This window comes from Triturus cristatus, chromosome 12 (assembly GCF_964204655.1).
Source record: "Triturus cristatus chromosome 12, aTriCri1.1, whole genome shotgun sequence".
Lineage (NCBI taxonomy): Eukaryota > Metazoa > Chordata > Amphibia > Caudata > Salamandridae > Triturus > Triturus cristatus.
In genome coordinates, this window is record NC_140595.1 from 291,385,865 (window position 1) to 291,404,477 (window position 18,613).

General features: G+C 48.0%; 1 protein-coding gene across 6 annotated transcripts in view; it reads right to left on the reverse strand.

Annotated features, from left to right (window-relative positions):
- KIFC3 (kinesin family member C3) overlaps nucleotides 1-17,867 on the reverse strand; it is a 325,817-nt gene extending 307,950 nt beyond the window's left edge. For 2 of the 6 annotated variants that reach the window (XM_085639124.1, XM_085639125.1), the window contains exon 1: nucleotides 16,709-17,867. In XM_085639124.1, coding sequence (XP_085495250.1) covers nucleotides 16,709-16,897 — 189 coding nt within the window. In that variant the 5' untranslated portion in view covers nucleotides 16,898-17,867. Of the gene's footprint in view, nucleotides 1-1,674; nucleotides 1,858-2,018; nucleotides 2,189-16,708 lie in introns of those variants that run through there. The other 4 variants (XM_085639126.1, XM_085639127.1, XM_085639130.1 and 1 more) reach the window with 3 other exon arrangements.
- Nucleotides 17,868-18,613: the final 746 nt, after the last annotated feature.

The window sequence follows — 18,613 nt, forward strand, 5'->3', positions numbered from 1 at the left end:
GATTGCGCCCACCATCCAATAACCCCAGCTAAGAGAGGGAACATTGCCACCACTAACTACAGCTAAAGGAGTGACTGCTCACCAACACACAATATCCCCAGCCAAGAGAGGGAAACATTGCCACCACCAAAACAACTACAGCTCTGAGGAATGACTGTGCCTACCACCCAATAACCACAGCTAAGAGAAGCGTCGCTGCAGCCACCACCAACTAAAGTTCAGAGAAGTGACACTTGATGACATGGCTAGAATTGACAACTAGCTATTCATGCCCTGGAAATGATGAAGCCCCTACCCCCATATTATAACAAAAGCTAAGCGAGGGCCGGAAATACTTCATAACACAACTGAAGCTGAATGGAACAACAATGACCAGACCATACCATAATAAGAGCAAGAAGGACCTCGCCAACCTCTAGCACGTCCGCTGTAGGGACAATGCAGGACATTGAAAGTGGTCGCGGCACACACTTCAATACTTGTGGGCAAATAAAACAGAGTGACTTATCAGGCACTGCATTTACCACAACGCATCTGGGAGAGGTGTGCCAAGCTGTGTGCTTCCCATTTGGGAGAGGTGTGCCAAGCTGTGTGCGCCCCATCTGGGAGAGGTGTGCCAAGCTGTGTGCTCCCCATCTGGGAGAGGTGTGCCAAGCTGTGTGCTTCCCATATGGGAGAGTAGTGCCAAGTTGTGTGACTTAGCATGCACTGCATTTACCATAAGAAGGTGTTCTGCGGTGTCGGCAAGTGTGCTACATCACTTCTCTTCTCCATAAGGACAGCTGCGTCCCTGTTCTAAATGAGAGCCCACAGAAGTGAAAAACAAAAAGTGATTAATGAAATGACGGGATTTATCATGACTACATTTAATCACTTCTCCACATTCCACAGCTCTTGGACTCTTTGTACCATTACAGACTGGAACCAACCATTCCCAAACCCATCCTGGCCCACTCAAGCTGTAAGAGATCCTCTCAAAATGGAAATAGGAGCAACCTCCAGGGGGTTGGCGCTGTTCGGCCTCAAATAAGCAACAGCCCCAGTGTACATGACGCAATGGCCAGGAACGGCCATACCACCAGGGGCACTCACTCCCTGGGAAAAGCAAAAGGTGGACCAATCTAACCACTGGGGTGTGGACTTGAGTCAGGCGCGCAACGCCCATAGGGCTCACAGGGCTTCTGCCCCTTACCCCCCTCGTCGTGTGTCAGCCCGGGCTGAGACAGCTTCCCGGGCTGACACACACAGACACGTTTTTAGCTGTTGTGGGCTCGCTGGTCTGGCGTCTTATTTCAACGGCACCAAGTACTAACAGGTCTTTAAAAGACCATTTACTTGTTAACAAAGCTTTGTTGTTTTTTCACCCCTTCTTAGAGCCCCTGCATCTCTAATCTGCCCATTGCTGGAAGAATCCCCCCTAAATTTGGCGCTAGTTGCGCCTCTGACTGGAGTTAACCATCGACCAGGAGTACAATTCAAGGCCCAGGGAAATGAAACCTGTTTGTATGTTCTCTGACAAAACAAGGCATGAAGGAGCTACACAGACTTGGTAGGTTTATTATTTATGCTCCGAATATATATTTTGTTAAAACCCAATTTAAAGCTATTAAATAAGTGACAGACACATTGTTTTACAAGGCCAAGAAACAGGTGAAACAGATTATGAATACTTACAGAAACCAACACAACAGTTTCAAGAAATGAAACTAAACCTCACTACAGCCGGCACCCACCGCCTGTGCGTGCGTAAACACCGTTGAAAAGGTTGTCACCACGGCGTATTATGTAAGGGCAGCTCCTTGCCAATTCGCGCTCACTAACAAGGCGGCCTGCAAAGTAACGTACGATACAACAGCACTGAAAAAAAACAAATGCAAACAGTTATCCTACCGTTGGCGCGGCATGTTAGTACATGAAACAAGACTGCAGGAGGGAGCGACCCTGAGGCAGCCGGACAGGCAGGTTTGCACACACCGGTAACTTGCACACAGGTGGCAGAGTCCGGCTAACGCACTCACCTGCTGCGCGCGCCTCACGCTGCTGACGAAAAGTCTGTCACGCACTCGGGCTCGAGCAGTCCCCAGGCGTCACGAGCAGGTTTCCTCTCACATACCCAGGCCCGAGCCCGCCAGGGGCTTCCCGCGTCCGCGGACGGCGCTATCTGGCCATCCCTACCGAAGTGCCGGGAACCAGGAAGCCAGCGACAGGGGGCGAGGCCTAGAACTGGTTAATATTTCAGCATCTCGCATTGTCTCGGCTCGCAGGCCTCGCGCAGGGCTCCTTGGAAACCGGGCAGCGGGCAGGAGACGGGCCCGCAGCCCGCACGCTAGAGCGAGCAACACACGCACAGAAGCACTGAACACCGAGGATCACACGCAGGACCACTGCCACCGAGATCACTGTGCACATTGAAAACACACACACACGCACTCTTCATAGAAGATTCGGATTCTTTTTTTGATAATATGGATTTTTTTTTATCGTTACCTTCCAATGTCTGACTGGCCTATATACTACAGGGCTATCTGGCAGTGCCAGAAGGGCTGGTATGACAGGTCAGTATGGGCGTATTTTTGGCTGTCTTGGCCTGTTTATGATCGGTCTGACTGTTTTTTGTTGTCGATTTCCCTGATATTACTACAAACATTACCTGCAGCAAACTCAAATGCATGCGGTCTTACACATCTTACAACTTCAAAACGTCCCTGATTTGCAAAAGTGGGCCACTTTTTTGGCTATCTAATTCCCTAATAGGGGCTACTTTTATTTTACAGCCAGAGCCTCATTTGTGTCCCAGTTTCGCCCTGTTGCTTGCTCTCTCTTACCCATAACTCCATGCTCTTTATTGGCCAAAAGCAGGGCCTTTGGTGTATAGGCTACAGAGTGTGCCGCACAAGTAAGAACTGCTATGGCCAAACAGTGTTATGCTATTTGGCGCATATGTCTTGCTGAGAAGGTAGGCGTGCATATGACTGGAAAAGATCCACCATTGTGCCCCCCTTCACTCCCACCAATTAATCTCACACCCTCTAAAATTCAAATCTGGTTTCTATTTGTTACTACGTAGGTGCTCTCAGACCTATTAATTTGACATTTTCTGTGACACAATGACCCTGAATCTTCTCTGGTTGGGGGCAAGCTCTGCCATAGAAAGGATATGCAACAGGCATCATTTGTTGTCACAGTGTGATCAAAGAGCTTAAAACTTCAACTAGTGGCTTGGCGTGAGTGAATAAGAGTCAACCCCACCTCCCAGAAAGAAAGGCTTTTTAGGGTTGGTGAGCCCCCAGAAAGCATGGTCATCATCCTCACTGCCAAACTTTTAGAGCCATATAATGGTCCTGCTCATTGAAATGAAAAATGCAAAAACAAAGAATACTGCTTTCGCTGATACCACCTCCTTCTGGGGAAACCCAAGTATTCCCATCAATTGTCTGAAGGGCAAAGATGGTTCAGAAAATGAGATGTATAAAAAAGTAAAGTATTGACCAGCTTTTAACATGAGACCAATCTCCATTACACTACTCTTTGTTTTTATTTTGTGTAGAGGGGGTGTAGAATAAAGATTACCAGCACACAGTTTGGGTTCCTTCGGTTGTTTAGTTGTTCACTACCTCTAATCCATCTGAAGGACCCCAACCCCTCTGCCCACCAGCATGGAGTCTGTAACCGCTCAAGATGTGTGACCACTTCAGAGGCCGGTCTGCTTTTTTCCCCAGAGGCAAGATCCAAGAGGCTGAGTTGCTAACTATGCGACTAAAGAAGACCATCAATCTCTGCACCTAACAACATCTCAGAGAGCAGGTAACACAAGGCTTGAAGTGAGATACTGTCTTGGACTCCGAAAGATAATCCTGCGTGTTAGGGAGGTGGATTGCTAGAATTAACTCTTTTTTGCTCAATATACATAACAAACAGACCTACAGGTTACAGAGCAGAACCACTGCTCACCCAAGCCTAATGGTCATCTTCCTCCCATGCCTCATTCTTTCCTATGATCTTTGCATTGTTACTAGAGCCTGGTGAACTATAGAGCTGGGATAGGACCCCAAAGTTGGGCCTTGTAAACCCTGTAGCTGAAATCCCATTACTGTGTAGTATTTGATTTTGCTGTTTTAAAGTACTTTAAGTACTAAGACAAGGAGTGGGCAGGACAGTGATTTACTGCATCTGTTGTGTTCGAAGTCTTCAACTCCCACTCTACCTACCGGAGAAGCCTTTGAATGTTCACCTTTACTTCCAAAAGAGTCGTAGTGGTAGACAGAAGTCAGTTGTCCATCATTACAAGGAAGTTGAGCAGGTCCCCTGAAACTTTATGCCCATAGCCCTGTAACTAGAATACTGAACTGGCCCACAAACCTGCTGGAAAGATGGTTCATTGCAGCTTCCACAAGAGCCTTCTCAGAGACCCTGTAGTACGAGCAAACATTTGCAAGTGCATTCAAACTTACCTAACCACTAACAAAACGGATGATGTGCGCACAGCTCTGGGATGTACTGAAAGCAGTGGTATGGGGTCAGTTTATTGTGGAAGTACACGCCATAAGCAAATGAAGGAATCGTTCGTGAAGCAACCTGGGTGGGGCATCTAGTTGATGTTGAAAAGCAACACAGCCCCAGAATCTAAAAAAGGTCTGTGGAGGAATAATCACACTTCGATCCAAGATCAGGACAACTGAAACTGGCAGGGCAAACTATATCACACCCGAATTGGACAGCCTTTTTTGTTGTTGAAGGAGGCAGCATAGGCGGTAAGCTGCTGACTAACTTACTCAGAGTTACGTGTATAAAGAATTTTTTGATTTTTTAATGAAATTAGTGGTGTAGGTGGGTCGATAAATTGCGTGGGGAAAAGAAGACAACAGATTTTGGTCCAGTTACAGTGATTTGTATAGAAAGGAAAACTGACGATGCAGAAGGGCAGGCGCTTCTTTGATAGGGAACGCTCCCACCGGTAAGCATAGAGGCCAAGATAGCTTAGACATCCTCATTACAGAAGAAATCTTGAGAGATTCAAGGGCTCAAAGAGTTCAAGGCTCGGAACCCTTTATGGATTTGTGGCCTAATGTAGTTTTTGTGCCTTGGCTATTGCAGATCTTATTGAACAGTTTCAATGAAAAAGTCAGGATAGGGACTGCTACCGCACCGTTACACTCATTCTTCAGCCATGATAGCTCAATGCAGACTGCACCGTGTAGAACAATGGGCTTTTACGATATGGTTGCAAAACTGTCGACATCAATATTAGCAGGAAGGTTGTGCTTCAATCTCTGGTGCACCAGGACCAAGTAGGTTTCATTGCAAGGGGACAATATTACAAAAGCACAGTATCTAATGCACATTGGGAGTGGGGGCAAGAGTGTTCCTGTCCCTCAACACCAAGCGGGTGTTTGACCCTGGAGACTGGGACTTCTTGAGGGACACTGTATAAACAACTGAACACAAAGCTAGCGGTAGCCCTCTAGAGCAGCACCGGATTTAAAGTCACTCAAAATAAATGTTGGTGATATAATCAATTCACCCCAAGTGTGCAAATTTGGTAGACACCCGCCAGCACAATGTCGTTCCAATGACTGGAAAATACATGTACAACAACAAAACCAAATGCACCACTTAAACAATGTAAATTAAATCAAGTCCGAGTTCTTGTGTTGTTTTTCGTTTTCCCAAAGGATTCTTCTTTATTTTACAGAAAGTTTTACAATTTTAAAAACAACATTCAAAACAGCCAGAACAGCCGACGCGTTTCGTCCACCAATGGACTTCTTCAGGGCAAAAAAGTATCTAAAATGTAGAGTAAGTGATGTCTTCACGTTCTATTTGTCATGTTTCGATTCCCTCACAAATTCAGGTATCCAGAGTATCGTAGTCAGTAGTAGATGTTTTTCATTTATAGCTAAAAAATTCAGAAAGGCCAAGTAATAAATTGAAGAACCCACATCAGGTTGAGGCAAGAATAAAGACGATCTGTGTCAAAAATTCATTCAGAATATGGAGCAGCTGTCAGGCTGCCTGACAGGACGGGTGGATTTCTGACCCTTTCGCGGAGATACGGACTCCGGTATCTTTACTATTCTTCAGCTGCTCCATATTCTGAATGAATTTTTGACACAGATCGTCTTTATTCTTGCCTCAACCTGATGTGGGTTCTTCAATTTATTACTTGGCCTTTCTGAATTTTTTAGCTATAAATGAAAAACATCTACTACTGACTACGATACTCTGGATACCTGGATTATGGTCATTAAGTTGGGAGGTAACACTTTTTAACCTACAATGTTTGCCAACATCATCCTTCTAACAATCAGTGACTCAAAGACATCCCTAGTGGCAATCATATCCGAGCAACAAGTCTATCAGAAGGCCTCAGGCTTTAAGGTAAACGTGAACAAATCTATTGGCCTTCAAATCACGCAGAGACTTGTGGCATTCAATTCCGTAACTAAAACTACGCATTTTTGATGGTTCAGGGACTCAATTACCTACTTAAAGTTTATTCTAATGCCACAGTGACAGTTATGAGATACATCATACAGACTCCTTAAAACCATAGTCATGAAAAAGTGATCAGACTGAAAATATTGCCAAAGATCATGGATACGTCACACAGCAGCAGTTAAAATATCCATTCTCCAAGATTCTATACATCATTCTTGTGACTGCCCGTGGGATTTAGGAGGCATATGTACACAACTACAAGGGCATTGTAGCAGCTTTATTTGGCAGGAGAAAAGAGAAAGACTAAGTTAGGGTTAACATACCCTACACCCATGGGATGGGAGAATGGATGTACTACACCTGTTGAGATGCCATTAAGCAGCACTTCGGTTTAATCTCTACAAGAACATTCTAAAAGACATCAATAGGGTATGGTGCACAACTGACCATACACAAGTGCAAGGCCGCTCTCGAAGGTGCCGCGGCCTAATGAAAAAGCAGAAGCTGTATATTTCCCCTATATTGAGGGCAAACCTGAGACCGTGGTACTGGTTGTATATGCGCTGTGCCCTCACTTCACTGCCCTACCCTTTTACCCTACAGATAGAGTGAAATACTGATCATGGGCAGGCAGGCTGGCTTTTGCAAGGCGATGAGAAGGAGACTGGAATACTTCAAGGGATTTTTTTCAGAATAGACAGGTTAGGTCATTTAAACAGGTGAAGCAAAACTCTGGTCTAAATGAGATGGGGAGTTATTAGTATATGAAACTGTGCCATTGGGTCCAGAATCAGCCAGTGAAAATTGGGGCAATAAGGAATCTTGCTCTTTACAAAAAATGACTGAGAAGTCCAACTAGTGGCAGTCAGTCTCTCTCGTTTCTCTGCTATCATTTCCATGCAGATGGTATAGAAGAAACTCCAGTTCCAGCAAAGAAAACTGGGGGATACACCTAGACAATGGGAAATTGAAGAACATAATAGAAAGGGGCAAACAACTTTGCAACATGTGCTGGTGGGAAGGAGACATAAATCCTATAAAGATGGTACCACCACCGACACGCTTCCATATTTGTGACTGATCCGCAACGGACATTGCAATGTAGGAAGCTGGCTCTGTATATACTATACCAAAGTAAGGTATAGTGTGCACAGAGTCCAGTGGAGTCCCAAAGGTAGGCAGACGTAAAAGTAGATAATACTGTACTTTCTATTTGTGGTAGTGTGGGCGAGCAGTAAGGCTTTATCAGAGGGTAGTGTTAAACATTTATTTTACACACTTGGGCAAGAAATGATGTCACACACTCAAAGAATGAACTCAGAACATTTTTGTTTGTATACAAATATTTTTTTGTCATTTTATTTCTAGAACCAAGCCAGGCCTGGTGCAGGTAAGTGAAAAAATGCTTTGCAGGTATATTGCACTTAAAATACAAGTGAAATGCAGTTGGATGTAATTGGTTTGTTTACAGGTAAGTCAGCAGTTAAAATTACTTTAGAGTTACTTTTGAGATTAATTTGTACATTACTTTTCAGATTACCTTTTAAGTTATTTTTTCTACTCAGTGCGATATGCCTAGATATTACACTGGGGCATTTTCTAGAGAAAAGTAAAGTAATTTTGTTTTTGTACATTTGCAGTTTTTAAAGGTTTCATACAAACCAACTCCACACTTTAAAGAATTTTCAAAGAGAAGCAGTCAAAGCAATCCTATGGAAGGAAATGAAGTTGGTTTACAGGTAAATGCTTGGTTGTGAGAGTTGGGTTTCTGGGGTCCGAACCAGGGTTCCCCCAGGGTCAAAGATGCCCTCTCAAAGCACCCTCAGCGGCACTAGGGCGGCTGGGTGCAGAGTGCTGAGGCCCAATGTTATCCAATGGGATAGGGGGCCTCCGGTTGGTGGCTGCTCACGAGCAGGCCACAAGGTTGTGGGAGCAAAGCTCCTTAACTTAAGCTCAGGGCAAAGGGGGATCAGAGTTTGCACACAAAGTGCACTCACAGCGGCACCGGGGCGGCCGGGTGCAGGGTGCCGTTTAGGTATCGGGTGCCCTGTTTTCAATGGGGATTGCCGGTTTTGTTTTTTGGCTGCAGGCTCGGTCCAGGAAGACTTCCGGGACAGCTGGGCAGGTAAGTTGGAGGACTCTGGGATGTAAGTGCACCTCGGGTTCTCTTTTGTTTTTGTTATGTTATGTTAATTTCTAAAGCGCTCAGCTACTCGGCAGAGTGTCCCTGCGCTAGGCATGGGGGACTCGAACAGGCAGGTTTTGGGCTTCCTTTTGAACATATCGAGGCTGTGTGTCAGTCAAAGATCTGGTGGGAGTCTATTCCAGAAAAGATGTCCTAGATAGGAAAAGGAGCTCCCACCCATTCGGAGGCGACCAAAGCAGGGCACGGTTGCCAGGAACGCAGAGGAAGAACGGAGGGTGCGAGCGGGGGTGTGCGTGCTGATTCTCTTCTTGAGATATGATGCCCCGTCCCATGCAAGGTCTTATGGATGAGGACCATGGCCTTAAAAGCCACCCTCTTCTTCACCGGTAGCCAGTGCAGGACCCTTAGGTGAGAGGTCATGTGGGACCTGGGAGGAAGTCTGAGAAGCAGTTTTGCTGCAGAGCTTGAACCACCTGTAGTTTATTGAGGATATAGTCTGGGAGGCCGAGGTACAGAGCATTCCCATAGTCCAATCTAGACGTAATCAGGGCCTGCACTACCTTCCTGCCAGCAGATTCGGATAGTAGTGGGAGGAATATTTTTGAGGAATATTTTTAACATGCAGAGCACGCTGAAGCAGGACCCAGCTTCTCCGGGGTGCAGGGTGGTTGGATGCAGGGGTGTCTTTTGAGGTCGGATTTCACCTTACCTAAACACACGCACGCTGGGGGTCTCTGTGCAGAGACTGCAGGCAACGTCGGGAGTCCTGGAGGGGTCACACCACGGTCGACTCGGACTCTGGAGCGCTGGAGGACCTCGCTGGGACCGGTGGGGCACCAGGATTCGAGCCGTAGGCTTGGGTGCAGTGGTGGTTCCAGGCGTTAGGTTTCTTTGTCCTGAGCAGGCTCAGAGTCTGTCTTGGGAGTTTCTTTTGTACAGAGCTGCTGTTCACAGATGATCCGGTCTTGGATGAAGGCAGTCAGTCTTCCCAGAGTTCTGGAGGTCGCTGGCTGCAGGACAGGGTGACTTTTGGTGCAGGATCTCTTGAAACTGCAGATGAACCGGTAGGGCTGGGGCCAAGTCAGTTCTTCTCTACAGTCTTATCTGCTGGGAGTCTTCCTTCGTCCTTCTTCATAGGTTGCGGGAATCTGTCTTCTTGGTTCAGAGCTGCCCCCTAAATACTGTATTTAGGGGCATTTCAGGGGTCTCGAGTTCAGTAGCCAATGGGCTACCAACCTTAGGGTGATTACACCCTTGGTGTGCCCACCCCACGTGGGGGAGTGGGCACAATCCCTAACCTTGATTGGCACTGAAAAATTGGCTTCACCGTGCCTCCCCCACCTGAGAGGTGGGGTTGGCAGAGGTGGGCACACCTTCTGGGCTGGCTAATTTTTCTGCCTGTCTTTCCACTGAAAAGGAGGGGAGACAGGAAGGGGGCCTACTCCTAATAGCAGGAGAGGCTGGGGGGTCACGTTACAAAGGCGGCAAGGTCTTTTAAGCTCCCCTGCCACTGTTGTCTCTTCCTGGTCTGGGGGAGGTGTGACCGCCTCCGCCCAGGAAGGGCTTTGTTTCTGTGCTCAGGGAGCGAAGGCTCTCACCCCAGGGGTCTAGAAACATGTCTCGTGGTGGCAGGCTGGTGTTTACCAGTCAGGGAACCCACCAGAGGCTGGTCGTTGAGATGCCCTCCGAGTGCATTGTATAACAAATCCCACACTGGCAACAGAGCTGGTTTATTATGCTGAGATGTTTGATACCAAACTTTCCAGAATTCAGTAAAGCCATTATGGTGCTGTGGAGTTCATATTGACAATATCCCAGACCATATACTCTTTATGGTTTTACTGCACTTACAATGTGTAAGAATGCACTTAGACACTGTAGGGGTACTGGGCTCATGCACCTGTACCCTCACTAGTGGCATAGTGCACCCAGCTAGAGGAGTGGCTGACCTATGCCATAGGCAGTGGGTTGTAGTCATGGCACACAGGGATGTGGACTCCTCACTTTTCTCAGCACGAAAACACACAGCCAGCAATGGCAGAGAGAGAGAGTGTGAGAGAGAGAGTGTGAGAGAGAGAGTGTGTGAGAGAGAGAGAGAGTGTGTGTGAGAGAGAGAGTGTGAGAGAGAGAGTGTGTGTGAGAGAGAGTGTGTGAGAGAGAGTGTGCGAAAGAGTGTGTGTGTGAGAGAGAGAGAGAGAGAGAGAGAGAGAGAGAGAGAGAGAGAGAGAGAGAGAGAGAGAGAGTGTGTGTGTGTGTGTGTGTGTGTGTGTGTGTTAATTTTTTGTCGCAGATGGTATTTCTATACGTTGGAAAACAAATAAAACATTTTTTTTGCATAAAATCAATCGAAAGGTTGGAGGTACAGCAGCTCAGACAGCCAGAGTTGCAAGGACTGCTGCATCTGTAAACCTAGAAACAAGGGTAATGAGCTGGTATGAACTCCAGGGCCCCAGTCCTACAAAAAACTAGAATACAAAGAACAAAACTTCGGAAAATTTCACTGCTTGGGGGTGGGGTGGATATTACCATCACTCCATAAAGCTACGGTTCCCAAAGCACACACCTCAGAAACCTCATGGTTTATTGGAGTAAGCATCCCGCTGCAATGTCAGAATACTGGGGAATGCCATAAGCGGGGATCAGAGTTTCCGGTGGTCTCTCCAGCAAGAAAAAGCTAGTGCTCTGCATGGTTGGGAGGATCAGCCTTTTATAAAAGGCCAACGCTCCTGGGGCATGAAGGGGGCAGGGGTAGGACATCCAAAGGACCAGAGTTCTGTGGGAGGCCAAATCTCCAAATGCAGATCTAAGAGGGTGGGGTGGGTTGCGAGGCACCCATCCTAAAGCCCACTAGCGGTCAGGGTTAGCATTGCAGAAACCAAAGTTCTGGTTAGCATTTAAGAAGGCATTTAATCTATGGCAAGAGTCTCAGAGGTCAACTCTTCAGACGTCCCACAACTTTGGGGAGGATGCAGTGATCAGAAAGTCAGCGCATCACAAGATCCAAGCTCTTTGGAGATGGGCTCCATGACTCTGCCTCACGGAGGGCCATGGCTCTAAAGATCAGCCCAACAGTGTATTACGGCTCCGTGGGATGGTGGTGGGGAGGGGGCGTAAGGTTTAGGCTGTACCCCACTTAGGATCAGGTCTCCATGAGGGTTGAAATAAGGTACTAGCCTGATGGTAGGTAAGGACTCCTGGGAGGTGAATAATATGCCCCGATAGGACGAGGATGCCAGGTTGTCAACTCTGGAAAGGTCAGGTCTCAGAGGGTGGTGTCAGCTACACAGAGGGCCAGATCTCCCTGGGTAGAGGAAGCAGGGAGTAAGCTGGTCAGCCTCATATAAGGCACAAGCTTAGATGTAAGGTCAGCTCAAAAAAAGGCTGGAGGTGTGGGGGGGGATGGGTATCAGCCTTACAGAAGGACAGGTTTTTTGGGGTGCGGAGGGGATATGGCCGTCATCCCCACACAAAGCCAGGGTCTCCTAGTTGCCAGCCCCACAGAAAGCCATGGCTACAATGGATCGGCTTTGGTTACGGTCGACATTAGGAGTATACTTCAGGTACCCACATCGAAAAAACAGCAACAATTACTCATGGAATGTAACTGCTAATTAAAATCAACCCAGACATTGAAGTTTGAGTCACAAGTCTCCTAGCCACGGACATGCCCTGTAACCTGGAATGTCCCATTCAGGCAAGACGGGAAAGATGGGTGTGGGCTGGGAATCAACACTGCAAAGATACAGAGTGACTGTTTGAGATATGTAACCGTGATCCAAAAATAGAGGAAGCTTTACGTCACATCTGTCTGGGAAACATCAACAACCCAACCCAACACTGAACCAAAACAGGAGCACGCCACAAAGATTGATAGTGAAACAGGAATACTCATTCATCAGACATTTCCCACCACTCAATCGACATTAGAGCCTCTCACCCAAAACCTATCACTCAAAGAAAGGCTCCCACCACTCAAAACTAACCTTGCACCTGAAGACAAAACAAAAACGAAGCACCTGGCACACTGCTCACGAGTGATCCAAATGCCACCGCAGACATTTCATTGTAAGGCCCGGAGGCCCTGGGATGGTCTTCAGCGGTACTCAGTGACAGAGGGCGAGTCTGCAGCTACTTTCTGAACTGCAGCGGTGAACTGTGGCGGAATGCAGTCACCGACCTTGGAACCACCCCACCATTTCAAGGGTATATACCCACAAAGCGCTCATTACCAAAACAAACAAAAACACATATCACTTACCACATCTACAGGAACATTAAGCCCCTTCAGCCCACATGCATGTTGTTAACAACCACAGACGTGAAGATACAGGGGAAAAAGCTGCTCTCAGTATAAAATAAAATGAACAAGGTAAACAAACATCCTGCTACAGACAAGACTTCTCAGCAGCACTGGCATAGGATTACCCCATGACAGGCAGGGTGGCCCTCGATGTTCATAAGTCTGTATCTTCCTTTGCGCCTCCTCCCGCATCCACACAAGATCTCAGCGAGTGGGAGAGGCGGCAGGGCCCCTTTCGTCCAGACATTGCCTCCCAGAGCAGCCTGGACAGATGTTTCCTGCTCCTCGCAGTTAGGGGGCTCCTCTTTGAGCACACGGTGGCTGATCGGTCTGTAGATCTCATTCCCTAGGGGCCCAGTGGCCTATCACCATCACCGCACATCGGGGCGGACAAGAGGGAAGGGAGGGCGGACAGGCCTCAACTAGATACATTGTACATCTGGACAGCACCATCACTCTACTGATGGTCCTTCATACTGCCCCCAACACTAAGTGAGAAGAAAAGAACGGCCCCTTCACAGGGACCAGGGAGAGAAGAGAACCGGACTGTGTGGGGGAAGGGGGAAGCGGTATCTGGTCTCAGCACCACATTAGGTGGGGGGAATGGTTACAATGGCCTTTAGACAAAAAAAAAAAAATCACTGGAGGATTGAAGATTGCGGAGAGTTAAAAAAACATTGCGACTATATACCGAAACATTAGGAAAAGGGAGGGCAAAAAGTTAAATCGCATGAGATCTAAGCTTTGCAGAAATTGATAAACTCTATAGGATTAGGAAATGTGGATTCCTGGTCAGCAGAGAGATGTTCTTAGAGTGTTCCCATCTGCCTTTGACACGGTTGCTGCAGCAGCACGCCAAGGCACAGCTGGGCCAGGCAAGTTCGGGCGAGAGTAAAACTAAGTCTCAAGGCTGCCTGTGCAGGGGTAAGCACGCGGGCTTCGGGCGGGCAAGGCAGCGAGGGGTGACAGGACAGGACGCACGGGTTGAACGTCTCTCCACGTGAATCAGTGACACTCACTGCCGTCACATCACCGTGTCTGGGCGAATGAATGGGACAGGCTTTCTGCATTCCAATCCTTGGAGTCTTATGCCGATCTAGGGAAGAGCAAACCTATCAGCGCCCAGGGCTGGACTTGGTGGGAGAAAACCGCTCTGTACAGTTAAAAAAAAAAATTTAAAAAATTTAAGACCCACAATGCAGGCAATGAGCACAACAAGTGAACCTACCAACTCCAAGAGGTATAGCACCGCGCCCACCACCCGCCAAGATTTTTTAAAGGGTCAAATGTTTCATTATGCAGCACAATGCTACAAATACTTTGGCTATAAGTTACTAGGTCAGGCAGCTCTGAATTGAGACTTACGGACGTCTCAATCTGGCAACGTGCCAAGGGCTCCTGCTACTCCACAGCAGTAAGTTATTTATGCCCATTTAAACGGTGCTTAATTTGTAAACAACATAAGTGCTGGGGCCCTCCTCCAGAAGCCACCTCAGTTTGCACCACACACCGTACTTATACAACTTCTAACCAGCACATTGCTACAAGTGTGACAATTCAGACGGTTCGAGGCCGCCAGAGCTTTAAGAAGGGCTTGAGCGGCAGGTATTAGTTGTGTTTAATGTATATAGAAATAACAAACAACTGTTTTTCTGCTCACTTTTAAAATTGCACAAACAGTACCACCATGTGGCATCTGTAATAAGTGCAGGTTCTGGCAACTAAGTGCTGGTGCTGGCAATTAGATGCAGGTGCTGAGCACCAGAAATCACCGGCTCAAATTAAACACGGCATTAAAAAAAGAAAAAAGTGTCGGTTTGGGAATGCGTCCAATCAGGTTTTCCCCAGTCTCTCTTTGGACCAGCCCAACCACGAAAAATAACTGGATTTAAAGATGAGAACGATTTTTCAGCAGTACTGACAAGTGACATGGATCAACATTATAACTCAGCAGGGTGCACAAGTGTGGGCTTCTGGAATGAGAAGGGCTTGCACAAAAATGTCTCCCTCACTAGAAGGTCTAGTCAGCAGTTTCTAGGTCAGCCTCGCTGTCCTAGAGTCCAGTTCTCATAACGCTCCCTGAGACAGATGTAAAGAAAACCACCGGTTGGCACTGCCAATGCAGTTTATGGCCATTCCTGCACACTGCCTTGGCAGCTCTGTTTTATTCGCAGATAGACTTATTTCATTGAGCTTGGATTGAAGCTCTGATGCACTCGCTCGTAGTCTTGTTTTTAGGGTGTGCTACCACGTGTGGCAACCGGTCAGCCCTTCTGGGCATTAAAGGATATTGGTTTTCCACAGTGACGTGGATTCACGGATTAAAAGACATCTCTGCTGCCGTTATGGTCTTATCAGCTTCACCTCGATACCTCTCCAAGTGGCTGAGGCTTAGGGGCTCTGTAAATAGGCAAGATCTCCTGGGTGCAGAACCCCAGTAACCATGAGCTGAGAAAGGCCTTAAACCGCCATCCATCCTGCAACACTCTGGGCAACCGCCAACTGCATTGATAGCAATTTACCATTTAGAAGCAGCTACTGGAATTTAACACACTGGATAGGACCATTCTCTCTGACTCGGTCCTATGTATAATATACGCACATTGTGACGTTAGGTTCTGCATTCAAGCCTAATGCAAAAGGTACCTAAGGATGTTTACTCTCTGGCTTCTGAATGTAAATAGGTCCCATTCAAGAGCCAAGTCTGGCGCCATACAGGCAGAGGTCACAACAAATGAGGATTTTCTGTGGCACAGTTCCTAATCACAAGTGAAAATAATTTCGACTGAAAATCCATTCCCAGTGTTTTGGGGGTACCTACTGTTAATGTTTTGCACACCAGCTGCTTAGAGAACTGTGCCAGCCTGGGTCGAGGCGTTGAAGATACACAATCCAAACCCTTTCAACAGAGCTACAATGGTGGCTAACCTTCCCGGTCACTGGTCACAGGCCCCTGCAGACTACAGTGATGTGCCACACTCTGTCGTAATGGCTATTTGCACTGACAATCACCGAATTACCACTGTGGCCTTTCTTCCATGGACCGGCGTATTTGTTCGGCTGATAGGTCTACAGGTCCAGGAAGGAGGGGGATACATTTCCACTCGCTGCCCGACCACAAACGCCGATGCAGCCCTACTCCACCACGGGGAGGCTTGGGTCCAGAGTACACGAATAATACAGGTCTCTAACGAAAAGACGTTTACTTGACCTCATTATAGGTATGGTTGGACTATAGGGCGTCTTTCCCTGATTCCCACATCTTTCACTTGATTCACGGTCCTGATGAAGCGCGTAGGGATCCAATAGGGACCCGTTGGCAGCGCGAAACATGTCGACCACCCCTCACTTCTAACCACACAACACACATTTACGGGTTGAGAGCAGCGGGAATACATCCGTTTAGCTATTAGAGTGCGCCAGCAAAATCAACCACATTCTCATCACTCCACAAGACCATCCTGCCGGCAGCAGTACACTACAACTACAGATCTACGGAATACTACCACTGCACCAGATACATGCAGACAATCAGTTTCTCTGCCCGCGGGCCCTTCACTTTAGACTGCCCTCAGCCTGTCATCTCATGAACGAGGATATCCAAAGGAAGTTATTACACCAGGAGCAACAGAATTGAAGTCACTAAATATTTCTTACAAATCCACTTTGCAATTTAGACTCCCTTGCTTAAAAGCCACTGGACTGAGTCTGGTCAGCAGTTTCCATATTAAACATTCAAATATGCCATGCACCCATACATAAGTGAACATGCATGCATCAGAGTGTGTTTGTGGGTGAAACATGCATCACAAGCTGCCCTTTACCAGCACAGAGGAGAGCCTCGTCCCAGGCCAGCTCCTGGTGATCCTCACCTCAGACCCCGGCTGAGAGGGAGCCCCTTCGGTGGTCCTCCCGTCAGGCCTTCGGTCAGTCTGTTGCTCCAGGGCGACTTTCTTCCTGATCCTGATGAAGCTGTGCACCGACAGCACCAGCAGCGGGCAGAGGACCAACATTGCAGCGACGGATGGGCTCAGACGGACTTGTATGCAGGTGTTTGCCCTGCCATCAGGTAAGTAACTTTCCAAAAGTTCGCCAACAGGCTGGATGTGTGTAGGTTACTGAGGCGGAGGCCACGGCTTTCTGGCTGCACTCCTGGAGAGGGGAGGAGATGGTTAGATAGCATCTCAGGTGTGCTTCGTCGCCAGCCCCCCTACAGACAGAGATGGGTGCTATGGTGTGCACACACCACACAGCTCCTCTTCTCTGTGGTCTCTGCAGGAAGGACAACAATGTCTACGTGCACGTCTATAGGCGGCTGAGGCTCCCCTCTGATCCGTTACATGGTGCAACAGTCACAGTGTGCGCCACTAGGCCCCAATGCCATAAGTCACAAATTCAAGATGCAATTCCTGTTTCATGGTTTCGTTTATTCCGGTGAGCAATCGGGTTGGGGAGTGGATGGTTAGGGGTACAAGATGTTTCCAGTACAGTGAGTGCCCCAGAATTAAACGCTCGTGCCGCTTGAGGTACAGTGGACAATGAATCATGTAACCTTCCTTCAATAAAGACGTACTTGGCCTCCGGAAAGTCCCCAAGCGCAGAGTCAGCCCATTCTCCGGGCGTTTCGTGGGTTGCGGCCCGCCGAGGACCCCCAGCCTCCAGCACCCCCTCCGGGGCGCACCCCCAGCTCCAGCACCCTCTCCGAGGCGGCACCCCCGAGCACAACCACAGCAGCAGCCCGCGGCCTCCGGGTAGCGTGTGATGCCAGGCGCTGCCCTCCCGGCCCGAGGTGCCACGCCTCGAGCTCCGCGCTCCCTCTTACCCCGGGGATACAAAGGGCACAGGTGAGCTGGAGAGAGGAGGCCCGGCCACGCCCGAGGATCCCGACGACGCACGAACAGACACCCACTGCCGCAGCGGGAGAGGGAAGAGCCGGATAAGACGACCCTTCCTCCTCGGACTCAAGCTGAAAAGAGGATTACTGTAGGAAGCGTCACTCCTCGGTGGCTATTTGCATCCATGGGCAGGTGCTCCGCTTCCACCCCCTCCTTGTAAACACGGCCTTGCCGCCCCGGGGAGACGTCCACTAACCACGAGCAGGCGGGGTCTCCCACGAGCCCCCATGGACAGGACCATACTGTGGGAGCGGGACCCGGGTGGGGTCCTTAGAGGGTGGAGGGAACGGAGAATATCCCAGACCTTAGGTTATGTATGTATGCAAAAGGTCGAGAGAAACACACGTTATGTTATGCAGATCCGTAGAGTTGAACTGTCACCCAGAGGGTATGCTGGCGCTGAGCAGGTGCGAGTCTAGCCAAACCGAAGGCAATATTTATTCTAAAGATTTCATATACGAAACATCCTGAAAGACTATCTGCGAACCCTTCAGTTCTTATGATGTTCACCTTTTCGGATGTCAAAAGATCAAGAGATTACACATGATGATGGCGTGGCACTTTTTGTTTTGAGCAATAAGCATGTTTTCTTTTAGAGAAATACTCTTAACCTCGGACAAACCTTTATATTTTTCACCTATGTTTAGGTTGTGCGTGTACAATTTTGCCGCATCTTTCAGATCTCGAGGTGGTAAGCAGGGCTTCCAACTTTAGCTTCGGTAATCTCATTTAGAATCAAAGAAACCTTTTAAAATAGCAGAGTAAAGTAAACAGAGCACTCGCCTGTAATCTAAAGCAGGCTAAGGAAATTGAAGTACTATTATTTTTTAATCA